Here is an 18,092-nt window from a genome sequence, read left to right on the forward strand (position 1 = left end):
TCCCCCCCACAATCCTGCCAGCTGGAAACAAGACTTCTCCAGGCAGGGAGAAGGGGAAGGAAAAAAACCCTGAACTCTGGAGGCCGCAGGTTGAAATTTGAACTGGCCAATTGAGATGCGCCAGGTACACCGAGGTGACCCTCCTAGGCAAGAGAATTAAACGACCACAGGTCAGACTTGAGAGGGGTATAAACAGGGTCCCGCCGGAGGACACGTTGGAATCAGCCCTCCTCGGAGCAGCGGGTCTGCAGTCAGGGACTCCCCCTTGGGTCAGGGCACCGCCCGAGGGAACTTCTGGAGGGAGAGAGCCCTCAGCTTTTAGGGGAGTGATACGCGCGTTTTGAGCCATCACTTTAAATCTTGGGGATTCTTGCATCGGCTGTGTAGTATTAATTCTCTTTACATCCTTGAGCCTGTGGTTTATAAAATGTTACCAGACTTCTAACTAACTTTTTACTGAAGAATAAATCTGAGTTTTAAGACCTGTTGGATTTGGTTATGTGTGCATCCGTAACACCCTCTACCTATCCTTCCTTCTCAACTCTTTTCCTCTGCTCCAGCGCTGGTCCTCCATGGGCCACAGTCTCGCCAGGGAAGTGCCTGCTCTGCCATCGAGCACCTCCCACTCCCCTGACCTTGTTATTCCCTCCTCCTCTGCCTGTCCAGCATTTCTGCCCTTTCTTAAATACATTTTCCCAGAGGTGTCACCATCGTGGCTGAGGGGCTCAGTGGTGTCCTGCAGTGGGTCTGTTGGAGCTGGCTGGTACTGGCTGTGTTCAGAGAACACAGAAGAACAAAAGATTCGTATATTGTTCTTAGATGTTATCTCCAAGCCAGTGATATTTAAAATACATTTTGTTTCAGTCTCATTTTGAATGTGAAGGAGCTAGGACAAGGCAGAATGAAATCCACACTGGCAGGTATAGGCAGCAGTGATGTTGATGCGACCATACCGCTGATCACTGAGGAGCTCTGTAAGCCCAGTGCTGTGCCAGTCTTTCTGTACAGCCTGTTGAGATGGGCATCACACTTTACTGAGGTATGTGCCAGGCTCTGGACCAGAGCTCGCTTGCATTTGACTGATCTGAAAGGCAAGTGGTGTGAACCTATGTCTACCTGCACTGTCTACACTAGCCTAGCAAAAATGTTTTGACTAAGGACATACCTAAAGTGTGTGGCAGAGAAAAACGTAGAAGCGATGTATCTGATATTCTGTTTTATGCTTTGACTACGAAAACTGGCTTTCTTTTTTTAAAAATATTTTGATCTGGAGGAAGTGATTTAGAAGACAAGCTGTTTAATTAGTGCATGGGCAGAGACAATCTGTTCCAAGAACAGCTGGCAGCATGGGAGAGGGCATAAAGTTAAGAGTAGGTGAAGGGGACAAAAGAAATGCTAAAGAAATGTGTTTTCTTTGGAGGAGTACTCCAAAATGCAGAGCCTTGTGGAGAGATGAGGACAGCATGTTCCATGAAGGCATAGGATACCAGCACTAAAAATATGCCATTGGTCATCTAGCCAAAAAGGTAAACAACTTGCTTGGAGTCTTGGGGACATTTGTCAGGAATTCAGAAAAGAAAATGTTTGGAAGACAGAAGAACCATCTGAGCTCACTGTGAAGCAGCAAATGTTCCAGTGCTATTTTTGGTTGAGTAGTACTGTATATTGGTGGAGTTTCTGTGAAATGGGAGGTGACACTACAAAATCTTGGAATATGCATATTTGAAATATGCTGTTCATGAAAATAATATATGTTCCATATATTTAGCATTTAGCCTAGTCTGAAAAGTGGCTGTAGCATCTTTTTATCCCATGCTTAATGTCTTCTACTTGGAAAAAACAGTATCTACTCCATTTTGGAAGGACTATATATCATGCCTGTGGCCTCAGCTTGGGAACTTAAGAACCTTGTTTGGTCCTGTTGTTGTCAACATTTAGGTCAGAAAAACTGTGCCTGAATTAATGACCAGAGAGAGAGAAATAAAAGGAGAAAGAAAAAGGGATTTCTTTTAACTCCTGAAATTATTGGATAAGACCAAAACCTATAAGACCCCAGTGTATGTAATAGAAAACAAGGAAAGAGCAAGGTCACACTCATTGATGGAAAAGATGCATAAGAAGTAAATTCCACTGATAAGGATGTCTCCATAAGAATGTCTGTCCTCACCCCTCTTGTCACTGGAGCAGATTGACATTAGGTTGTTTGAATTAATAGGAACAAGATGATGTTATATGCAGTGATTTTGCCTGTTTAGCACTTAACTGCTTGAGGGTAGGAAGGCTCTACAGAGAGATCTGGACAGGCTGGATCGATGGGGTGAGGCCAATCGTATGAGGTTCAACAAGGCCAAGTGCCGGGTCCTGCACTTGGGTCACAGCAACCCCACGCAGCGCTACAGGCCTGGGGAAGGGTGGCTGGAAAGCTGCCCGGTGGGAAAGGACCTGGGGGTGTTGGTTGACAGCCAGCTGAATATGAGCCAGCAGTGTGCCCAGGTGGCCAAGAAGGCCAACAGCATCCTGGCCTGTATCAGAAATAGTGTGGCCAGCAGGAGCAGGGAAGTGATTGTCCCCTGTACTGGCGAGGCTGCAGCTTGAGTACTGTGTTCAGTTTTGGGCCCCTCACTGCAGGAAAGACATGGAGGTGCTGGAGCGTGTCCAGAGAAGGGCAACCAAGTTGGTGAGGGGCCTGGAGCACAAGTGTTATGAGGAGTGGCTGAGGGAGCTGGGGCTGTTTAGTCTGGAGAAGAGGAGGCTGAGGGGAGACCTTATCGCTCTCTACAACTACCTGAAAGGGGGTTGTAGTGAGGTGGGTGTTGGTCTCTTCTGTCAGGTGGCTGGTGATAGGACAAGAGGAAATGGCCTCAAGTTGTGGCAAGGGAGATTTAGGTTAGATACTAGGAAAAATTTCTTTACTGAGAGGGTTGTCAGGTATTGGAATAGCCTGCCCAGGGAAGTGGTTGAGTCACCATACCTGGAGGTATTCAAAAAGCACATAGAGAAAGTACTCCAGAACATGGTTTAGTGGGCATGGATGATGGTTGTTCTCTATGATCTTGAAGGTCTTTTCCAACCTAAATGATTCTATGATTCTATTCTATGACTAACCACCTTAAGAATAAAATCAGCAACTTCATTAGTAAATGGAAATGACCCCTCATAGGTTGTTATATGATTGAAAACTCTCCATCTTTTCTTCTTAGATTCCTACTTTAATCTTTTCCAGATTATCTCAAGGTGGATTTAAATTGAGGCCTTTCTCATTAGCAGGCACTAATTTATTTATATTTGATGAATGTCTCACAAATTATCTGCTCCATCAATGTGGAGAGTACTTGTTGGTAAAACAAAACTAAAAAAAAAAAAAGAAAGTAGAAAACAGCTCTTTCAAAAGTGTTTTCATTTTACTTAAACCACTATGAGATGAACTACTATTGCTGGAGAAAGGCCTCTCTTACTGTTTCATTTTGACACAGAAAATTCTGCATTTATTCCACAAAATGGGCTCAGAGGATGTGTTAGCCTGGCTGGAGTTACTCAGCTATTTGGCTTCAGATTGCAAATGCTATTTAAAACAAAAAGTTCTTTCAGTGTTAGAATCCTAAATGCAATTCTCGTTTGTTAGTAAAGCCAGTGTACAGCTGGAGAGCATTTTCCACAAGGCTGTTAAAAGTTCATATACTGTGGGAACACTGGGTATACCTAAGTTTCTTTGACAGGCAGATCTATTACACTGCAATGACCTGCAGTACTTGATGAGTTTATTTGGAGTCTTACTACAGAGTCCTGGATGGTAAAACAAGGCCAGGTAGGAGGAGGGAGAGGTGGCAAGAAAAGCAAGCAAGTGGGAAACCAATTCTATACCATGGTGACCAGGGCATTAGGCTGGAAAAAGAGAGCAGAAGTATCAAAAAGGCATAAGATCGCTGTTCCTCTGAAATATACTGTCCCGAGGAAAAAACTTCCTTTACAGAACTTCAGGGATTTTTTTTTCTGTTCTTCTGAAAATACCAGCCTAATTTTTCAGACTCAGTCAAAGTCAAAGGCCTGAGGTATGAACCTTTCAAGATTTCTCAGCCATTAGTACACATATATATATATATATTTTTTTTTTAATAATGACTTGGTACAGTGTAATACTGCAGTGGTTTAGGCTAATCTAGTCTCATCTTAATACAACGGTGCCCAAACTGGAATGTAAAGGCTGCATTCCTTATTCCTGAGAACCCGGGCAGCACAAAGTAATGTTCTTTATAGGAAAATAGCAAGGCCAACTCCCTCCACAAGGAAAACATGCAAGCCAACCTTTTTGTAACATATGATTACTACAATGTACATATTCCATGAATAATGACGTTTATGCCTTAGCATTTTTTGGGTCTATAGCAGTTATACTCTACTGTGAATATCCCCAGAATGCATATCTAACTGTAAAAAGACCCCCTTTCCACCTGTATGTTGAATTTCATGTGTCACTGTCCATTAAGTAATTCTGCTTCTGAGTATTGTTTTTGTGCTCTTTTCAGTAGCTCTAAAAATGCTGTGCTTGATTCACCATTGCTTTTTGACTTCATTTGTACCAGTGGAAGAGTAGGGAAAAAATAGAGCCTCAGCTGCTCCACTTTTGTGGGAGTAACTGAGATGCACAATAACCATGAGTCAGGCCTTTCTGCAGAGCCTCTCATTAACATTGTTAGTGTTTTTACTTAAAAAAACCCCAACAACCTTTGGCTGAATTTATCACTCATGAACAAGTCGATGTCCTGACCATTTGGAACAGATTGGTAGGCCATTCTTTCCACTCCTGTTTTTACCATGAGACAAGACAATCCTGATACATATTGAAATGCATTTTAATGTTGCTGTATGGGGACTGGAGGAAGGTTTACTATGCATAACTTTGCTTTGCTAGTAGTGCTTGGCAACCCCGAAGTACTTTGTCCAAGGATTCCCAGTACTATACAGCACTGCATGTGCCTTGTAACTTCCACTGTAGCGAGGTGTCTGCCATTTCGTTTTTACGTGCCAGGAAACTGAAGCATTTAGTGGAAGTGAATAAGTCACGTTAGCCAAACCAGTAAATAAACAAGAACTTGGTTAAATCTTGGTCCTCCATGACCAAAAGCAAGTGTGCCAGTCTGAGACACCATGTAGCATCCATGTGATCAGTTGCTTTCCCTTCGCTACACATAAGTAAGTGAAATCCTGCCATTGTGAATGTGTGTCCATAACTCTTAAAGAAGCTAGATCAGCCTTTAGTATTTTAGCAAACTGCTCGAAATGGGTCCCCAGGAAAAAAGGAAATAAGAAGTCAAGTCAGGTTTTACATTCTTGTGTTGTTTTTCGCCTTGGTTCTTCAGTGGCAGTTTTTTCCATGTCTTGTATTTGATTAATCTTATTTATGGCATTGTATTACTAATCCTATTTAACTGGTTTTGTTCAGCCAGACACAGAAAACAATGCACACACACAAAAAGAAAAAAATTAAGCATAGAGATAATAATGTCAAACAGTTTCAGAACTAAAACTATTTATGAAATATTGTATATTTATTCTGCTACCTGTGTTTTAAATGCAGAGTATCCCAGGTCACATGAGTGCCTAATGATGGCCAGACATTGCACCTCTAAAATAAACACTCATGCTTTAGTGGAAGCAGTAGTACTGCTCACAAATTGGTTAGATATTAACAAGTTCGGGCAATATCGCCCCTGTATATTATAAAGATAACTTGAGACATTATTTCCTGCCTAGTCAATGTCCTAATCTGAAATGAGATCTCACTTCTGGGTTAAGGGAGATACTTGATTTGGAAAACTAATTTGGAAATAAGTCACTTACAGTGACCTCCACATTCATTTTCCAGAATAAATACAGAATTTACACTGCCACTGTAATTAATCCACAGTAAGATTGCTAGTAATTTCTAGGTTTCTTGTGAAACTCTATTGAATTTTGAGTTTACTTACAGCACAGAAAATCTGAAATAAATCCATCAGTTTTGTTAATCCAGGCTTGCATCTGTATTACTGGAAACAAAATCTAGGGTTTATATTAAATAAAGTGAGAGTTTATATGATCTAGGAGTGTAAAATGTTGCAATTACACTGCTCATATTTGTATTCGGTTTGTAGCAGCCAGTAACACACATACTCTTTCTTCAAGAGCTTTCCAGTATGGATTTGCATAGGTAATTTTATCTCAGGTTGTTTGGTATTTGACATAAGTCTTTTATTTCTGGAGTAAACCGATAATATAGCTATCTATTTTTGAAAAGGAGATTTAATCTTCATGTTTGTGAATGAAATATGGAAATCCTGAGTCAAGGAAAGTCTAGAAAACCTGAAGCACATATTATTTCTACATAAAATCTCAGGGGTTTAGAAGAAAAACAGGGTTTATTTTCATTTCAGTCTTGGTCTTGCTTGGGGCTGGTGAGGCAATGTGGGTGTACATATGTATGTATGGAGGTGTGAATGTGCACTTTTTCTTATACATCGAACCCAAACTGGAGTGTACTGGAGCCTTTCTGAAGCTCAGGACTGTTTTTCCAGGCTGTTTCTGGTAGGTTAGTGACTGCCTAGTGCATGGAAAATGGGAATCACCATTTTTCTGGGGCCAGATGTAGAGGTTCACTATTGCCCAGGGAGGGCTCTCACTAACGGGGAGGAGGGAGGGTTCTTTTCTACCTAATAAGCTCACAAAAGGCAGAAAGAGAAATACCAGATCACACCAGCATGATCAGTCTGCCATTCACAAGGTATACAGTCCCAGAAATCCACTCAAATATATATTTTTTCTTTTGTTATTTCCTTTTTCTAGAAAAAGCAAGTGAGTCAAACAAAGATTCGGGTGATCTCCACCATCCTCTTCATCCTGGCAGGCTGCATTGTCTTTGTGACCATTCCTGCAGTTATCTTCAAACACATCGAGGGATGGACAGCCTTGGAGTCCATCTACTTTGTGGTCGTCACTCTGACTACCGTTGGCTTCGGTGACTTTGTAGCAGGTGAGCAGCTTTGAGCCTAGGTGCTGTTCATGAGAGCCTTGGCTCTTAGAATTTGTTTTCTGGTGTAGAGAGGACGTTTTTCACAATGTGTTATATTCCAGTGAAATGATGCCAGGTGTTTCTGTTGGGGTTACTGTGCAGCAGGACACCAGGTTGATTTAAGATCCAGGTGCCTTGCCATCTGGAGACTGCAAGCTTTCAGCAGTGTAGATAACGCAAGCCTGGGAAGTCCTGATTTTTCTTTATCGTGCAATGAATTATGCACAAGTCAAATGACTTTCCCATTGAATTCAAGATTTTTATTAGTCCATTAGGTCTCAATCTGAGGCTGATTGCTGAAGCAAGTAGCCAAAATGATGAATGGATGAAGCTTTTAGAAAGTAGGGCTGAGCCATAAGACTGGAGAAATCTCTGGTCAGATGCAGTAGTGGACTCCTACTACAGGAGCTGCAGCATTTCAGAAGCTGAATTTTGTTCTCTAACCTTGGCAGAAATTTTGACATTGCAGTTGCCCTGTTAAGGAAAACTGATGTAGGAAGAGAAGGACTAATGGGGTATGCATCTCAGTGCTAGGGGGGTACTCTCCAAGATTAATACAGTACTAGCAGGAACTATAAATATCCATCCTTACCAATTTCCAAAGAGTGAGTCAAGATTGTTCGCTGGAGACATGAGAGATACTTTTTTTTTTTTCACTCTACTGCCTTGCTAACAAAAAGGTAGTTAAAATAAGTTGAATTTTTTTTCCCATTAGTGCATGACCCTTACACCTCTTTCCTGTTAGTGGTCCTAATTAAAGGCATTAAGATGCCTGTGTTACAAACAGCCACTGTTTTGTTACTTTCCATAAATCAGTGAAATATGAATGACTTCTTAGAAAACATTAAATACAAGTGCAGGAATATATAAAATTTTCTTTGCTGAAGAGCTGTAGACAAGTCTTTTTGCAGACAAGGCTGTGATCTTCCTTTTTTTATGACGTAGTGGTGTAGAAGACATGAATTACTGAGGAAAGAAAGGCACCAAACAAAGAGAGCCCCAGATATGAAAAAGAAGCATTTTATGAGCATTCAGATACAGAAGTGATTGTATGAGCTTGGTTCATTTTAACCACTTAAAAGTGAAGAGAAGGTCATTGATATTCTGTCTTTGTGTCATCACAGTGTGAAATACAAATATTTCACAATATTTTTCTTAAGCATAACACACTTTGGTATTGTTTTCTGTAATTATATAATAGTAAAAAAGCCCTGAACATTAAATTAAATTGTTCTAAATCCAACATGATTAGGAGAATATAATCCACAGCTGGCTGGCTACTAACAACCAGGATTTTTCAAAAATCAAATGGAGGACCCTGAATGAGAAAACTTCAGAGGTGATCTCATGATAAGAGTTTAAGGCAGGTGATCACCAGGAGATCTGGGTTTCATTGCTGGTTTTGGGACAGATTTTCTGTCACTTTTATTTTCTGTTACTTTAAACTCTCCATTTCTCTGTCCCTTTGACATCAAAGGGAAAATACTACATTGCATTGGGTAAAACCACATCAATGGAGCTATGCTGATTTATTCCACTTAGAACGTGTCCCAGCTTTTGGGAGTTTTTGTACTACTGTTGGCAATATAATTGTGGATGGAGCCTGAAAAAACAGAATATCTGATAGGCTGAAAAAAGTGGTCTCATACTTTCTCAGTTGCCTGATTACTCCATAAGACAGACCTAGACAATCTGCTTCATAGCGAGCTTCCTCAGGGACACGTATTATCAGAAGAGCCTTGTTGTACCATAGCAACAGCAGCCCCCACCTCCCATTGTTTCCCACTCTTAAACACTGGAAAAAAGAGAGTGATTCATGCTGTGTATGGGGAGAGATTAATATCAAAACCAATATTTGGGTCCCTGCCAATTCTCAAATGTCTGAGCTTCCACAGGGATGTTGGATCACTGTACGTACACTCCTACTGAGTCTGGGTAAAATTAAAGAGTTGTAGGAATGTCTCAGATTGCAAAAAGCTCAGGGGCAAACACTGATCTTTGTTGTCCAGTGATTTTAATGGGGGAAAATCCCCAAAGCTCTCTGTAGTCATACAGAGGTACAGACTGGTGTCTAGCTCTTATCTAACCAAGACTAGAGTCCAGAAAATATGCAGTCCTCTGCCCAAGTCCCCTGGCAGGCTTGCTCTTCAGGCAGAGATTTACACAGGTACCACCAAAGGTGGTGTTTCTTCACCTGCACTGAGGGATGTGGCTGTGCCGCCTCTGCCACTCTCTCTTCAGCTCAGGGCTGTGCCTGCCTCTCACTGTCTCATTATTGCAGTGCACTTAGCACTGTGATAGGACTGGGAGTCTCAAAAGTGAGGTTGTGGTTGCTTTCTTTTGGAAAAGTTTATTCTATTCTGTGGTAGGTAGCAGCCTGGTTGATACTGCATTTATTTTAGGCTCTTCATAGTCCAGCAGAGTTGCCAAATGTCTCACATACTTGTTTTACCAGCTCATCCTAAAACTCGCATGAAAACAATATAGGACATTTGTTGCTTCATTTGATCCATATCTCCTCTCAAGTCACTGGCCAGAGAATGCATTTCTATAACTGATACCAAAGCAGACGGTATATCCTTATTATCGGGGCTGATGCAGGGTGGGCTTCCTGTCAGATATCCTAATTTGGAGGGGAAGACAAAGCTACTTTTCTTTCTTCTGCATGTAGGTCTCTGAATCCTGTAGGTAAAACCAAAAATATCTGGAAACTATAACCTGAGGGCATTGAACTGTAAAGTTTCACAACTACCAGGCTGCAGGCAGTTCAGAATAAGGAAGACTAGCTGTATCAAACTTTTTCTTGGAAATGTGTTCATGCTGTTGCAAGTACTACCAAAGCAGGAATTTCAGACTTGCTTCAGAGTATGAGCAATATAAAGAAAAGTGTTTACTAGGTGCTGTGGCAGGTCACATAGCAGCAGAACAGTACATAATTTTAAAGAGTTTTAAATTAAGAACAGACTGTGTTCCTCCCATCTGACAGTCCTCTCATCTATTATTAGAACTACAGTAGTATTGGCAAGAGTCAAGAAATACTTTCAGGAATTTCTCAGAATTGTAGCTATTTTGTCATAATTTTGGCATCTCATGATTCCTAAGCATAAGTATATGCTTATTTCAGGAGGAAATGCTGACATCCATTACCGGGAGTGGTATAAACCCTTAGTGTGGTTCTGGATCCTCGTTGGCCTTGCCTATTTTGCTGCTGTCCTGAGTATGATTGGAGACTGGTTAAGAGTCCTGTCCAAGAAGACAAAAGAAGAGGTATGACTAGTAATTTCTCAGTGGTTTGTCATTTTATGAGAGCTTTAAGTGCCTGATTCCTGTTTGTCTAAAGAAGGATACTCCTCTGTATGACAAATGCTCAATATTCCCTGTGGTTTACTCCACTGGCTGCCTTTGGTATCCAGTTAGCTCTGATCTCTAGCTCCTTCACAAAGGGAGTTAAAAAAGCAACTGAAGCAACCCAGGCTGTTACACCTCTATCAGTACTACCAAATACGCAGAACACATCAGTAGGATTGCAATTACGGAATAAAAGAGGCCAGCCTTCACTCTGAAACTAGCTACAAAGTTGTGATAAAAAATTCAGTGTTCTCTCTTAAAAAAATTAGAGATGCATAGGTTTTGAAGACATTAGTTGGCTCTCTTCCTTATGGGGCAAGAACCTGCCTTTAAACCAGGGTTTCATATTGAGTTTTCCCACCTTTCCCTATGTCATGGAATATGGCTCTGAATAAGAGTTTAGATTCAGGCCCTTTACTGACTACCATATTATCAAAAATTGAAGAAACTGAGTAATCAGCATCAGGGAGAACATGATTAAATTCACTCAGAAAATGCCCTCCATGATTCAAAGACAGTATTGCTAATGTGTCACTCAAATAAGAGTGGAAAATAGAAGGCAATTGCCATGACTCTAGAGCTGAAGCCTATTGTGGAGGACGTTAATAATATAATTTCAATTTTTAAGGCAATCTCCTTCTGCATTACTGGCAAAGCTAACCTGGCAAGGTTAGCCAAAGAGCAGGCATAGACAAAGTTTGGCAGAGGGGTACTTCTGTTTATCATTTATGAAAACATCTGCGCTGCCTCAGATGTGTCTCCTGCACACCTCCGTGAAAAAAGGGGCTTCACAGAGAGTTTGGCAGTCAGGCTGAACATCAGCAGGCACCTACATGTGGGAATCTGATCTCTTATGGTGAATGTGAGATGCCTACTCCCACAAGTAATACAGTTCTAATGGACACCTGCTCATCTGGCCTGAGGAACCAAAGATGAATTCCTCGTGGATCACTGAATGCAGAAACTGAGTTCTGGCTACAGCAGCCCAAGCAAACCATTGACCTTGGTGGGCTCTTGCAGACATCGTACTCCTGAATCTGTTGTCCTTTAGCTGAACTTTGGAAAAGGCCTGTGTTGACTGAGATATTGCTTGGTCATTTACCTTCTTTTTTTCTCATTGTGGAAGAAATATTTATTTAACGCAGCAGCCGTGTAGGTGCTTTATTCTTAGCCATTGTTCTGCTCTCGGGTGCAAAGGACTAAAACAAAGCAAAGCAGTGAGACATTTAAGGACATGCTCATGGTGCCCACACAGTATGTGTTGACATCTCCTCCAGCTGCCTTGAGAGGGTGGTGTTTGGACAGTTATGCAATGGAAACCTCCATTAAAGACAGCTATATTTGTCCCTGAGAATGACTGGATCAGTCAGAGGTCCACTTGGAACTATCTAATAGGTGTTTCCGTTAATTGCTCTGTGGCTTTGTAGCACTGAACAGAACCTTCAGTGGGACTGAACAGCTCCATCCATAAGCAATATGGGAAAATACATTACTGTATTGCTACACTGGTTGTTGTGCTATTCTGAAGTATATTGGTATAACTATATGTGATTAATTTTACTCAGTCCTGCTCATTTACCACTGACATTATAAGTCAGGAATTTTGTTCTTAACCAAGGAGGGATTAGCATAAATACCTGCTATCGTGTAACACAGCTATAAAATGTGGGGGGCAAAATGTGAAACAGGCAGACAAGTTATATGCCACACAAGACATTAGCTAGTCACTAGTTGGTGTGTTTAGAGCCTGCTCAGTATAGCCACTTTGCTGCTGAAGTTTGGGTCTAGATGGATGCACTGGAGCTGGGACTGGTCTCTGATTCTATGCTAGACAAGAAAGCGCTTGTGCTACTCTTCTATGCTTTTGCTTTTTTTATATTCATTTCTCTTTCTTGTTGTTGTAAAGGTTGGAGAAATAAAGGCCCACGCAGCTGAGTGGAAAGCAAATGTGACAGCTGAGTTCAGAGAGACAAGGAGGCGGCTCAGTGTGGAGATCCACGACAAACTTCAGCGGGCAGCCACCATCCGGAGCATGGAGCGCAGGCGCCTGGGCCTGGACCAGCGAGCCCATTCCTTAGACATGCTCTCCCCAGAGAAGCGCTCTGTCTTTACTGCCTTGGAAACAGGACGCTTCAAGGCCTCATCTCAGGAAAGCATCAACAACAGGCCTAACAACCTGCGCCTTAAAGGGTCAGATCAGCTCAACAAGCACGGGCAGGGGGCATCCGAAGACAACATCATTAACAAGTTTGGATCATCTGCTAAGATGACCAAAAGGAAAAACAAAGACCTCAAAAAGACCATCCCTGAGGATGTGCGTAAAATTTATGAGACCTTCCGAAACTACTCCTTGGATGAAGAAAAAAAGGAAGAGGAGTCAGAGAAGATGTGTAATTCTGATAACTCTTCTAGCACTGCAGTACTGACCGACTGCATCCAGCAGCACTCGGACCTGGAGAATGGAGTGATCCCCAATGAAACCAAAGAAAGGGAACGTGAAAACAAAGCGCTACTTGAAGACAGAAATTTAATGTAAAAGATGCCTGACTTGAATTAACAAAGTTAGTGTTTTTATATACATATATATATTGAGACACGTGCCTTATACAGACTCCTTATTCAGTCTGAATTATATAGCATCGAAGAATATTTCACTGTGCCATAAAGACTCAAGCTTGCTCTGCCAAAACAATTCAGGAACACAGCACTGCAGAATGGCAACAGAAAGCTACGCACATGGAAATTTCAGCCTGTATAAGATTACCAGGGCAAGACGCAAAGGAAGAGACTGAACCATGGCAATGGCAGCTATGTAAGAAGAGTGTTTGAAAGGGATGAAAAAGAGTGTATCTTTGTAACGGAGTATGCATCCATAAAGCCTTCCCCTGGTGATTAAAAAGAGGAGAAATGTTTGGATTGAACTAGAAACTTTCAGTAAGGCTTAGTTTACGTTTTGGCACGTGATCCAAGCTAGATTTTTTTTTTATTATTATTTTTTTTTTAATTTTTGAATCAGATGCATTATCTTTCTAAACTCCAAAAGAATGTCCATGGACACAGCCGCCAGCTGGGTGCTGGTTTGAAAAATCAATATAGACATATTTAAGGCTCGGCTTGCTCTTTTCATTAAAAACAAACAAACAAACAACTAACTCTGTGGGTATTTATCTTAACCAGTGTCAAAAAAAAAAGGAAAGAAAAAATGGATTTTTTTTCTCGTGTAGGAAATATTAAATGTAAGCTCACAGCAAGAAAGCACATATGAAGAAAGTGCAACATCTCGTGCTATGTTGTTTAAAAGAAGAGAAACATTAATTTAATGATATTCGGTTAGGTGTATAAAACAGTGGGCCAACTTTTTTTTAAAAGAATTTCTCATTCACACTTTCTACCACTGAAAAAACCCTTCAGTTTATTGCTGTAAGACTATGAAGACAGAAGGAAAGCTATAGCTTTTGCATGTCAGCAAACTGCTGTTCTCTGTAGCTGAATCTGAACTTTTAAAAATAGACATAAGAGCATATACACTATTCAAAGGAGGGCCAGGGCAACCACAGAATCTCAGGGCTCTCTACCCCTTTTGCTGGGTTTGGGTTTAGACATAAGCTGCAGTCATAATCTCAGAAAAAAAAAAGAAAAAAGAAATCTACGAAAAGAAGTTGAGAAAAATATGGTGGTAATCTTTTAAGTGCTTATAGCTTTAAGTGCCATTAATGCTGTCATATTTTGTAACTTTTTAAACAAGTCTTCTGCATTATTTGTTTTATTTCCTTTCAGATACTGTCTTTGTTTGACATTTGCTATCTTTCTTCTTGATAAAATCTAAACATGAGCTCTCTGCATTTTTAGACTAAATTGAAATGTAACCAAACTGTGGGCATTTTTTAAAAATCTTTTGTGGCGTCTGGACATATGGATATAAGAAATACAAATGTCCCTAGACTTCACAGTAAATATTCAAAGAAAAGGCTGCAAAATAATTAATGGGAATTGCAAAACACACTAAATTTTGGTAGCCTCAGCCTGTGGGCTACTGTGTTTGTCATTGCAGCATGCCCATGTCTGCACACACAAAAATGCACGCTTCGTTTTCTGTGATGGTTTCTGAGATTTTTATGCACAATGAGCCAACTCAAAATCTAACTGGTCACTGAAATACATGATTGCCATGGCTATGAATAGAAGCATGGCAATGCAAATGCAAATTTTGAGTATGCATATTTGCATATCTAATTGACTGCACAATTTGCAGGAGTGAGCCAAATACCACTAGTGCAGAGGAGGAAAGAAGTTCTTAGTATGTTCTGTCTGTTGGTTTACTTCACTTGAAATATCCTGTCTTTCTAATTTCATTACCTGTCTGAAAATTAAGGATGAAAAAATAATGTTTGAAAAATTTCAAGTCATTTGGGATTGCTTTAACTCAATAAGACCCAAGAGAAATTGAATTCTGCTTAGTTCACCAATGAATCTCTTAAGGTGCAGGGCTGCACTCTGGCTTTAGCTTACTGGAGACAGGGCAGTAAGCCCAGTCCCCGGGGAAGGTTTTGTTTGACTCAAGAGCTGCTGTGGCTCTGGAGGCTTTTGTGCCACGCAGCCCTGTGCTCTGCTTCACAATAACGCAGCCGGCAGCTTGTGGCCATCCTCAGATCCTGTACTCCCCAAGCTGCAGCAGACCCTGGCAGGGAGCAGGTCTGTTTGAGCACGGGAGTCCTCTAGCCATCCTGTTGCGCCTGGTTTTGGGCAGGCCTGGGATGAAGTCCAGCCTTTCGCGCCACACGTGAGCAAATTGTTGGAAGTCTCACTGAGACGTACAGTGAATCATGTTGTGCTCATTCTGTAGTGCCAGCGTAGATGAAGCATACTTGGATGTACTGAGATTTTATGTTGTTCAGATCTGGGGTTTTCCTGTGGCCTGGTGGGAAGTTAGGAGATAAAGCTGTGATTTAGATTTGCTTTTGAATTCCAAACAAGGTTCAGAAGAGCTCAGACATGTGATTTGCGTCCTGGGCATTAAAGTACTGCCTGGTTACACCGTCCTGCACTTTGCTTGTATGAAGGATCAGGTACACAAAAGCATCTCATCTGACTCTGAAAGCATGCAGTACATACAGATTGTGCTAACAATTCTCCTTGGTTACCAAATGCCAAAACCAACACCATGCATGCAGTGTTATTTTTTCCTCAACTGAGTTCTTCTCACAAGAAATGCTCGCCTGTAATGGAAAAGTCCTGTGCAGGTGCACAGGCAGCTGTAAGGGTATGGGAGATGCATTTCCTGGATGTGAACTAAAAGGCTCAGTCATAGCCTGAGCATTTCTGCTGATTAGGGTCAGGGAAAGCAAAATTCTGTCTTGTAGGACTTGTCTGTGTGAGCAAGGAGTTGGACAGTGGGCAAATCATGGAAAACAAGTCAACATGGACAAAGTGACTGAGGAGGCAACGTTTGGTGGCCAAATTCAGAACTGGTTGCTCTGATGGGATAGAAGGACAATGCAATCTTGGCATATGCGTCATCTTTAAACTTTCTGAGTTCTCAGGCTCTCCCCTGTCCAGATTCTAACTGACGGGGTGTGTGTCTCACTCTAGTTTCTGCCTCGCCATGCCATGCAGGAGTCCCTGGCTGACATTTTATTAGCTGTGTCTTCAGCAGCTCCTGGTTTGGGTTAGGATAGTTTCAGGGACAAAGGGTGATGCTGAATAAACTCCCAGTGAGATGCTGAACAGAGCATTTGATGACCTTTTACATGAAAGCAAGATGCTCTCTTTCATGCCCCCACATTTCTGTGTCTGTGCAACGTGCTGAGAAAGCTGCCAGTCTGCTGCTGAAGTAAATACTTTCTCCTATATGATTGCCTATTAAATACCTCAATATACATCATTTTTATTATAATATGGGAAGTGCAAACGGTGTACTGCTTAGGGGACCAGACAGAAATGTCTGACAACCAAAATGACATTTTAATGTCCTAAATTGCTTCTCCCCTTGTAAAGGACATCCCTTGGTTTTAGTTGTATGCGACAGCTTGGGAGAGACTCTCAGTTCAAACACCAAGTGTTTTTAGGGCTAACATTCTCATCCTTTGGTATTTAATAATACTTACAAAGAACTTGTGATGTTATTTCTAGTGAGGCTGTTCCACCATTATTGAAAGTTTTAGCAAAAGGTAGTCTGAACCATACCCAAAACTCCTTGCTCTAAATTACAGACTTTCACAGAAGCCCGAAAATAAAAACGCAAACAAAAGGGTGACTTAGTGACTTTAACTCTCAGATCCTGCCCTGAGCACAACATGACTTGACATGGGAATTGGGACCTGAAAGAACAAAGGAAACATGGATCTTCTGTAGCCACAGCCCTCACACATAGAGGACGACTCAGCTTCTGGTTTCCTACAGCTTTCAGCTCTGCAGTCCCACTTTCTACTGTCTTGTGCAGGAGAATTCTGGCATGCTTCTTTGGGATTCCTCCTGAACCATTAACCGTCACTGAACTTGTGCAGATTTTGCATGAGTGGTTTTGAAAAGGTTTGTAACTTCATCCATGTGGCAGTCTGTGAATTTCATTATTCTCTAATAGGGAACATTATTTCTAATAAATGTTATTAGAAATAATACTAAATAACCCCCCCCAGCAATTTATATTCATGAAATCTAATTTTGGTTGTTGCTGTGAAATTATACATCATCAGAGCTTCTGCTGTCTGGCTTTATGATGTCTCTAGTACAAGTCTGTTTCTTCCAAAGCCATTAATGGGCTATGCCAGAGACTTTCTGCAAAATTCTCTAACCCACAATGAAAGTATATCTATGTGTTCAGGGTGTTAAAAACCCTGTCCTTAAAAAACCCTGCATTTTCCTGAAGAATTTGTGTTGATGCTGTACATGGGCTGTTTGTTTGCCAGTTTTGGTTTTCTCAGGGGCTTATTTGTGTTGTCAGGTTGCAAGATGTCTGCTAGTCTCACTTTTCCCATCATCCACTAAAAATAAATAACAGGTAAAGACCAAGCTTTATGTTATGTTGCATACTAACCTAGAACAAGAAGTCTTCTACTTAACAGATACGGATTTAAAAGGTGACTGGAACTGCTTCAGTCCTTCCAGTACACCTATTTGTTCTGAACTATGTTTTGTCTAATCTAAGGCCAAAATCTGCCCCCATCAAGTCAGTGCAGTAAAGTAGAGCTAGCTTGTTATTTTTAAGCTGTTCAGAGCAAAGACCTGCTGTTTTAACTCATCTCTACAGTGCCGTTTACACTTACTGGGATGGCATTATATCAATACTAAATACAAATAAGCCCGGCTTCAGAAACAGTTCCCTAGGCAATTAAATATCAATGAAAACACAAATGCAAATCCACACAAATCTGTGAAATTCAAGTAAAGGCTTGTAGGTTAATGTATGAAACTAGTTGCCTGAAATATATCATAAAAAAAAAAAATGCAGATCTGAAAATTCCTTTAGGTTGCCTAATTCCTCCTGCGGTCTCCATCTCCTTTGCTACCAGTAACAGTTACCCTCCTTAACACCATTGCTGATCTGGACCGTATTTTTTTTCCTTCTGCCAGTGCAACTGAAGTACATAATGATGTTGGACTCTGTTGACTCATGCTGTTGAAATCAAACACTGAGCAAGCAGTTCCGAAAGCTAATTTGGGGGTGTCCTGATGTAGCCAGCACATGCTCAGCGAGCTAGCT

The 18,092-nt window shown here is 41.2% G+C and overlaps 1 protein-coding gene across 2 annotated transcripts in view; it reads left to right on the forward strand.

Annotated features, from left to right (window-relative positions):
* KCNK10 (potassium two pore domain channel subfamily K member 10) overlaps nucleotides 1–14,795 on the forward strand; it is a 68,800-nt gene extending 54,005 nt beyond the window's left edge. For both annotated transcript variants that reach the window (XM_069783701.1, XM_069783700.1), the window contains 3 exons: nucleotides 6,820–7,006; nucleotides 10,170–10,312; nucleotides 12,300–14,795. In XM_069783701.1, the coding sequence (XP_069639802.1) occupies nucleotides 6,820–7,006; nucleotides 10,170–10,312; nucleotides 12,300–12,929 (960 nt within the window). In that variant the 3' untranslated portion in view covers nucleotides 12,930–14,795. The remainder of the gene's footprint in view (nucleotides 1–6,819; nucleotides 7,007–10,169; nucleotides 10,313–12,299) is intronic.
* The last annotated feature ends 3,297 nt before the right edge of the window (nucleotides 14,796–18,092 follow it).

The sequence above is a fragment of the Haliaeetus albicilla genome, chromosome 5 (assembly GCF_947461875.1).
Source record: "Haliaeetus albicilla chromosome 5, bHalAlb1.1, whole genome shotgun sequence".
In the NCBI taxonomy this organism is placed as follows: Eukaryota; Metazoa; Chordata; class Aves; order Accipitriformes; family Accipitridae; genus Haliaeetus; species Haliaeetus albicilla.